This window comes from Heterocephalus glaber, unplaced genomic scaffold (genome assembly GCF_053883595.1).
Source record: "Heterocephalus glaber isolate CG9 unplaced genomic scaffold, H.glaber_assembly_v1.0 deba00001466, whole genome shotgun sequence".
Classification (NCBI taxonomy): domain Eukaryota; kingdom Metazoa; phylum Chordata; class Mammalia; order Rodentia; family Bathyergidae; genus Heterocephalus; species Heterocephalus glaber.
The window spans coordinates 1,413,432-1,421,674 of NW_028258313.1; the positions used below are offsets into that span (position 1 = coordinate 1,413,432).

At 39.1% G+C, this 8,243-nt stretch overlaps 1 protein-coding gene across 1 annotated transcript; it reads left to right on the forward strand.

Annotated features, from left to right (window-relative positions):
* The first annotated feature begins 2,272 nt into the window (after positions 1-2,272).
* On the forward strand, positions 2,273-3,261 carry LOC147826532 (olfactory receptor 2G3-like). The gene has a single exon (XM_087181019.1). The coding sequence runs from the start codon at positions 2,273-2,275 to the stop codon at positions 3,233-3,235; it is 963 nt and encodes a 320-aa protein (XP_087037145.1). The 3' UTR covers positions 3,236-3,261.
* Positions 3,262-8,243: the final 4,982 nt, after the last annotated feature.

Here is an 8,243-nt window from a genome sequence, read left to right on the forward strand (position 1 = left end):
AAGGTGCTGACATCCCCAGGGCCACTGTGTCTGGCTGTCTTGCCTGGACTGGGACAGTGCTACTCCAGATGCAAACACTGTGCCCTATTCCCTGTATCAAATATCCACCCATATCCACAGTGCCCACAAGATCAAACCTCATTTTACAGATAAGCTTACTGTTCCTCCTCAGTTAGAGTCACTTGCTTTTGATACTACTGACCACGCTCTCTCGAGAGGCTTACAAACATTTTCTTCACTGCTCTTCTCTAGTTTCCCATTCATTTAACATGAAACAGTATTTTTTCCCAAGCTTCCGCTTCCTCACTTTCTGAAACTTTGATGATATATTTGCCCCTCATGTCTGGTGATATTTTTCTGACTCTCCAGAATGCTTGATGACTATGCATCTTCAGTTGATTCAAACTATGTATCAGTAACATCCATGAATCTGAACCATTCACCTTGTGTCCTCACCCAGGGTGCTGCTCTCTAAGTGCTTGGTGACAAAGCTCAGAAAAGGGGCTAAGATTCACTTTCCTGAGTAAGATGGATTGGACTTAGTGATGCTACTGTGACTCAGTTTTTTTCAAAAAAATATGGAAATAAAGAATACAGTATTGTTCGTAGCACAATATAAAACTGCAATTCATAGGGCTTCTGTCTTCATGACATTATGTTTCCAAAGTCTGGTCTTTGTTCTTGAAAACAGTTCAAACATATTCCTCATGTTTATGACATAAAAACTATTCTTCATAGTGCCCAATATATGAAAATATTTCTCAGGTATGTAATTTTATGTTTGAGATGAAAAAGTTTGTGTAAACATGAGATGAAAACGATTGCAGCACAAGTAAGGGAGTGAGAGACAGAAGAGTGAAGAAGATGTCTTAGTCTACTTGGGGATGCAAAACAAGTTAGAGCAGATGGTGTGGTGTACAAAAAGCCAATAATATATATTCAAAGAAAAAACACCAAACACAGCAGAGCCGCCCAGAATTGGACAGCTGGAGCCCTGATGCCCTGGTGGAGGAAGGAAAACAGCACAGCAGCGGAGCAGAAGAGCACAGCTGTTCCCCACAGAATTGACCTAGGGTCACCTTAGGATGCAGAGAGGTCCCTTCTGAGCACTCAAGGACGTGGAAAGCAGGGTCTAAGGAGGCATTGGACAGGGATGTGGGAAGGAGCATCAGTCATGGTAGCAATAAAGTGGAGATAATGTGTGCCTCCACTGGGAGATGAGCCTGTAAACACAGGTTTGAGTACATATATAATATACATGCATATAGACATGCATATATACATATTTCTATCTTTCACAAAAGAGGAATTTTAAGACTATGATATAAGCATAATAGCATATCACAAAAACATGAATGCTGCTTTTTTTCTAGTGTAGTGTAATGAAATGAATGTAGACAGACAATACAAGAGGGATTTCTGTGGTAGGGGAGGGCAAGGAGACGTTTAACAGGCAAAAACTGACTTTGCATGATGAAAACATTCAGGAAATGGGTGGTGGTGATGGTTGTTAATATTTTCAATGTTAACATTTTCAATTCCATTGAATTTAAATTCCATTGAGCTACATGCTTAAAAGTTCATGACTTAGTACATTTCATGTTGCATGTATCTTATCACAAGAGAGATTTGGGGAAAAAAAATAAGAGAGGGATAGCCAAAATAAACACCAATCCCAGGGCAGGGTGAAGTCTGGCAGAAAAATGTTCACAAGATTTGCACCTGAATGTGAATTTTATGTCACAAATATACACTATTAACAGAGAGAGAGGAGAAACTAGAGTCATTTATAGCTAAATGGATGCGTATTGAGGCCATACTCTTAAGTGAAATAAATAGGACACACATGTGTAAATACCAAATAGTTTCTCTAATATGAGAAATTGAAAGTGTAAATAAGGATTAAAATGATTAAAATGAATAATTGGTCATTTGAAATAGGAATAAAAGGTCCAAAGGGGTAGGGGAAGTGGGAGGAGAAGGGAAAGGAAAAATTATGAGAAAAGGAAAAAACAGAAACAAAGTCTTTGTAAAAAGGGAAGGGTGGAGGGGTGAAGGGTGCACAGAGAATGGGGAAAAAATAACCAAGATACATCATGTACAGGTACAAGCGCCCAATGATAAATGTAAATGTATTGTATACCTAAAATGTACCAATAAAAGAATTTAAGCAAAAAACAAAAAAAATAGAGAGTGTAAAAAGAATGGAAAAGTAACATTTATCCTGAAAACCAGTCCCTTTCTTTCCAGGCATGTATTAGAGACAGATGCCATGGGAAGGGGAAACATGAGCTTTCCCAACACGTTTGTCCTGCTGGGCTTCTCAGAGTTTCCGTGGCTGGAGAGGCCCCTCTCTGCAGTGGTCCTGGTCTCCTACCTCCTCACCCTGGTGGGGAACAGCTCCATCATCCTCCTCTCCCTGGTGGACCCCAGACTCCAGACACCCATGTACTTCTTCCTGGACAACCTCTCTCTGCTGGACCTCGGTCTCACCTGCACCATTGTGCCTCAGCTGCTGGCCAACCTGTGGGGACCAGACAAGACCATTACTTCCTGGGGCTGCATCACACAGGTCTGTGTTTTCTGCTGGACAACCTCCAGTGAATGTGCTGTTCTGGCCATGATGGCCATTGATCGCTATGTGGCCATCTGCCGGCCCCTCCAGTACACTCTCGTCATGCGTGTCTGGGTGTGTGTGCAGATGGCAGCAGTATGCTGGTCCAGCGGGCTTGTGAACTCTCTGCTTCAAACCACACTCACAATCCAGCTCCCCCTCTGTGGGCAGCACACCCTGGACCACTTCTTCTGTGATGTGCCTATTCTCATCAAGCTGGCCTGTGGGGACACCACTGCTAATGAGCTGGCCATCAGTTTGATGACCATCCCATTTGGAATGCTGGCTCCCCTGATGATGGTCATCTCCTACACCTTCATTGCTAGGGCTGTACTGAAGCTACCCTCAGCTGAAGGCAGGCACAAGGCACTCAGCACCTGCAGTTCCCACTTGCTGGTGGTCACCATGTACTTTGGCCCAGGCATGTTCTTTTACCTCAAGCCTTCAGCCAAGAGTTCCCAGGCCAAGTTCATATCCTTCTTCTACTGTGTTATCACTCCGCTGCTCAACCCACTCATCTACACCCTGAGAAACAAGGATGTGAAGACAGCATGGAAGAGAATACTGCAAATGCAGAGCAGGACAAAGTCTTTAAAAGCCCAATCTCTGCCTGTCTCCTGACTAATCACATACACACATCCAAGCATACTGGCAAATCACATCTGCTTTCCTGAAAGAGTGTCTGTGAATTCCAAGAAAGTGCTCTCAACTCTCTTGGTCAGTCACCTCAACGTTTTGAAAAACTCTTTGGACTCAGAACATCCATAACTGTGACTCACATAGTCAGCCTGCCCCTTACTAAGGCCTCCATAGCTGGTCTCTGAACAGAGGAGCAAGCAGCATGGTTTTTATGTCTTTGAGCACGTGAGAAATATTCTTTTATTCTTTCTCACTTCCTCATTTCTTTCCTTCTTTCTTCTTGCTGTTGTTTCTTTCTGTCTATCTTATTTTAACATAACTGTTACTACATATTAATTGTACACTACAGTGGCTCTGATTTTAACATTTCTCTGCATGCTTATAATGTGTGTTGATCACACCCATTCCCCCTTTGTCACATCCTAACTGTGCTAAGTCTTCTCCTGAGCACCTCTGCCTTCCCTAACAGTGCATTGTCTCCTATCATGACATCTGCTTCCCTCCACATTCTATATATGACAATAGATGTGGTATTTGTCTCTTTATGCTCTGCTTGTTTGCTATACATAATGATCTTGAATTCCATCAATTACCCTGAAAATGACATGATTTTATTTCCATTTATAATAGAACAATAGTCCATTGTGTACCACTTATTCTTTATCCATTGTTCCACTGATGGGCATCTAGGATGGTTCCATAACATACCTATGATGACTAGTGCTATGATAAAAATTGGTATGAAAGTATCTCTTGTATGATGACTTTAGCTACTTTGGGCAATATAACCCAGAATGATAAATCTGGATAATGACGGAGTTACACTTTTAGTTTTATTTTCACGTTTTTTTAAGGAACCTCCATTTCACAGTGACCGTAATAATTTACATTCCCACCAACAACGTGTAAGGGTTCCATTTGAAATTCATCCTCACCAGTATTTATTACATTTTATTTTTTTATAATAACCATTTTGACTGGGATGAAAAGAAATTTCAATATAGTTTTGATTTGCATTTTCCAAATGGCTCCTTACACTGAGCAGTTTTTCACATAATTATTGACTATCTATTCTTCTTCTTTTGGAAAGTATCTGTGCAGATCTTTGGCCCATTTATTGACTGAGACACTTGCTCTTTTGGTGTTAAATTTTCTGAGCTCTTTACATATTCTGGATATTAATCATCAGTCAGATGGACAGCTGACTAAGATTCTCCCATTCTGCAGATTGTCGCTTTGCTCTGCTTACTCTGTCCTTTGTTGTGCAGAAGCTCTTTAATTTCATGAAATGTCATTTGTCAATTCTTGCTCGTATTTCCTGAGCTATTGCATCCTGTTCAGGAAATCAGTGTTTGTACCAATATCTTGAAGTGTTTCCACTGTGTTTTCCTCCATTGCTTTCAGAGTTTTAAGTCTTTTTTTTTCTTTTTTTTCCCATTAAGTTTACTGGTCCATTTTAGGTATAAAATACAGTTACATTCATCATTGGGATCTTGTACCATTACATGAGTATCTTGATTCTTCTTTTTCCCCTTCCCTTGCCCTCCCTTCACCCCCTCCACCCTTCCTTATTTGCAAAGACCTTGTTTCCATTTTTTTCCTTTTCTCATATTTTTTCTTTTCCCTTCTTTCCTTTCCCCTACCCCTCCCACTTCCCCTGCACCTTTAGACCTTTTCTTCCTGTTACACAATATCAGTTATACACTTTTTAAATTACAATATCAAGATCTAGGAGACATTACCACAGATTTTACAGAATGTAAAAGGATATAAAAAGCATATTACAAAAATCTGTTTTGAAATAAATTTGACAACTTCTAAGAAGTGCCTTGGAAGACAAGTTAATGAAATTAACTCTGGAGGAAATATAAAATTTGAATAGCACCTATTAAAGAAAGTATATTCCTAGCTTGAAAACCTACCTGTATGACAACAGCAGGCTCATAAACATTTTAACTGATAAATTATATCAAACAATTAAAGCAGGAAAAAGAAGGAACACTTCTCCCTTCATTTTAGGAAATCAACATTGTGCTAATCCTAAAACTGGATAAAGATAATAGAAGAAAAAAGTATGAACATAGATAGAAATTTGGTTAACAAAACAAACTCTTAGAAGTCAGATCTGGCAGTATGTAGAAAGTGGTTTTGTTATAGGGATGGCAGTGTTGGTTCAGCATTGGAAGATCCACCCCCAAAAGCCATCATTTTAACAGAGAAAAGGAAAAAGCCATATGATCCTGTCAGTAGTTGGAGAAAGAGTATTGGACTAAATTCCACAGCTGTTCATGGTAAAAGCTATCAGGAGACTAGAAGTAGAACAGAATCTTCTCAACAGATCAAAGACAGGTACTCCATACTTCCAGTGAGAACGCCTTATATGAATGGAGAAGATACAATGCTCTCTCCTTAAGGTGGGGAACAAGGGCAGATATGCTTACTCTTCATCTGTCCATTAAACTTTGAAAACTAGGCCCAAACCAAAATAGTCTGGCAATAAAATGACACAATTAGGATAGGATTGGCAAGGTAGAAGCAAAATCTTTACATGTACATGAAATGATCATCTACAGAGAAAATACTAAGAAAACTCTAGGGGCCCCTAGAACTTGTACTTGAATTTAGCAGGATTAGAAAACATAAGGTATATATAAAAATTCAGGTCTGTGTATACTTGCTACAAATGAAGAACTGCATATTGAAATTTTAAAGTTATGTAGGAGTACAAAGGATGCAGAAAAGCCAAAAACAAAAACAAAAACAGTGTTGGAAGATGTTTAGCACCCAATTTTAAGACTTCTTCTAAAGCTACAGTAATCAAGGCAGTGTTGGTGTAAAGAAAGACATATAGATCATTTGAATAAAATAGAGAATCTAGAAATAGAACCACACATATATTGTCCACTGAGTTTTGAAAGATTATTAAACATTAGCATTTTATAGAATATAAACTCAATTCAGGAGCCAAGGAAGAGATAGTGTTTTCAGCAAATGGCACTAGAACACCTGGTGTCCATATATAAAAAATTAACCTCAACCCTTTAATTCCATACATGAAAATAACTTGAAGGGATCTGTGAACCTAAAAAAGAAAGCCTAAAAGTATAAAACTTTAAGAAGAAATTATAAGGGAAAATATTTATGAATTCAGGGTAGGCAAGAACTACCTAGGATACAAAAGACATGATGTATAAAAGAAAAAAATTGATAAATGAGATTCCATCAAAATTTAGAACTTTAAATGACATCATTAAAATGAAAAGTAGTCCTTAAACAGACCATATTTACAATGCATATAACCTATGGCCAGAATATATAAAGAATTCTTAGAGCTCATTAATAGACAACCCAATTAAAAAGTAGACATAAGAAGATGATAAATAGCCAGTATAGCACAAGGAATGGTGTGCAACTCTAGAATCAGAAAAATACTAATCAGTACAATAACAAGATTGAATTATACACTCATTAGGGAGATGAAGTTAAAAGTTTTACAAGCCTTGTCATGACTTTTTCTTTTTGTTGGATTCTCCCCCTTTGCGTTTAATTTGTCACGCTCAATGCATTCATTCTGCTGGGTTTCCTGGGGTTGTGATCCTCACTGTCTTTTCCTAGGGTATTGTCTAAAATTTTTTGGAGTGCCGGTTTGATATTCATGAAGTTCCTGAGGTGCTCTTTGTCATGAAAGTATCTTATTTCTCCCTCAATTTGGAAAGATAGTTTTGCAGGGTACATCAATCTGGGTTGGAGGCTGTTTTCTTTTAGGGCTTGAAATACATCACTCCAAGCTCTTCTTGCCTTGAGGGTTTGCACTGAGAAGTCTGCTGTGATTCTGATGGACTTTCCTTTGTATGTGATTTGTTTCTTTTCTCTCACTGCTTGTAGAATTTTGTTCTTCTGTTGGATTTCTGGAATCCTAACTATTATATGCCTATGTGTAGATTTTTTTTTAATCAAGGCTAGCCAGAATCCTATATGCCTCACTTATCTGTAGGTCAAGTTCGTTTCCCCTCCTTGGGAAGTTTTCTGCCATCACTTCTGTGAAGAGTTTTTTATGTCATCTGCACTCTCTCCTCTTTCTTCATTGACTCCACATCAGTCTTATGTTATTCTTCTTTGCATGGTCTAGCAGCTGCTGGATTGATTTTCATGTTCCCTTACAATTTTAAAGCAATTTTTCTTTTCTGCCTCACTAATTGCAATCTTTTCTTCTATATCTGAAATTCTATCCTCACATTGGTTCATTCTGCTGTGCAGACTTTCGATGGAGTTTTTAATCTCCTAGAAATCTGTTTTCATCTGTTTTATGGATTCCATTTGTTTCCTATGTTGGGATTCCATCATGTTCCTCAGACCCTCTATTTTTTTATCTGTGTCCTCTCTAGATTTATTAATCATGTCTTGCCACCATGAGCAAAATCTTTGCTGTTATCTGAGTGATTATTTCTGATTTCATTTTTCCCAGATCCTCTTTTGTTGCCAGTTCAGAGAGTCCAGGTGGTTGAGTATCAGATTGTTCCATCTCTTTTCCCTTTGGGGTTGCTTTAGGTGATCCAGAAGTCTGTTTTTGAGGCTTGTTTACTTGTCTTCTCATTTCTACGGGGGGGGGGGTGCTTCTGGCATCTACACAGCTCACCTTCTCTGCCCTAGGAGCTTGGGATGGTGGCAGGGGAGCTCTCTTCTGGGTTCTGGGCCTGGCTCAGTTTCCCTGCCCTAGGAGCTTGGGATGGTGGCGGGGGCAGAGTTTTAAGTCTTATAGTAAGGTCTTTGGTCCACTCTTTAGTTGATGTTTTCACAGGGTGAGACATAGGATCTAGTCAGTCTTCTGCAAGTTGTGTTCAGTTTCTCAGAATCATTTGTTGAAAGAGGCTCTTTTCTTCAATGTGTGTTTTAGCTACTTTTTGATGAACTGTTGGCTGTAGATGATGGACTTATTCCTACTTCATCTATTTTTGTACATTGGGTAAAGCCACTCCACGTGAGGGAGGGA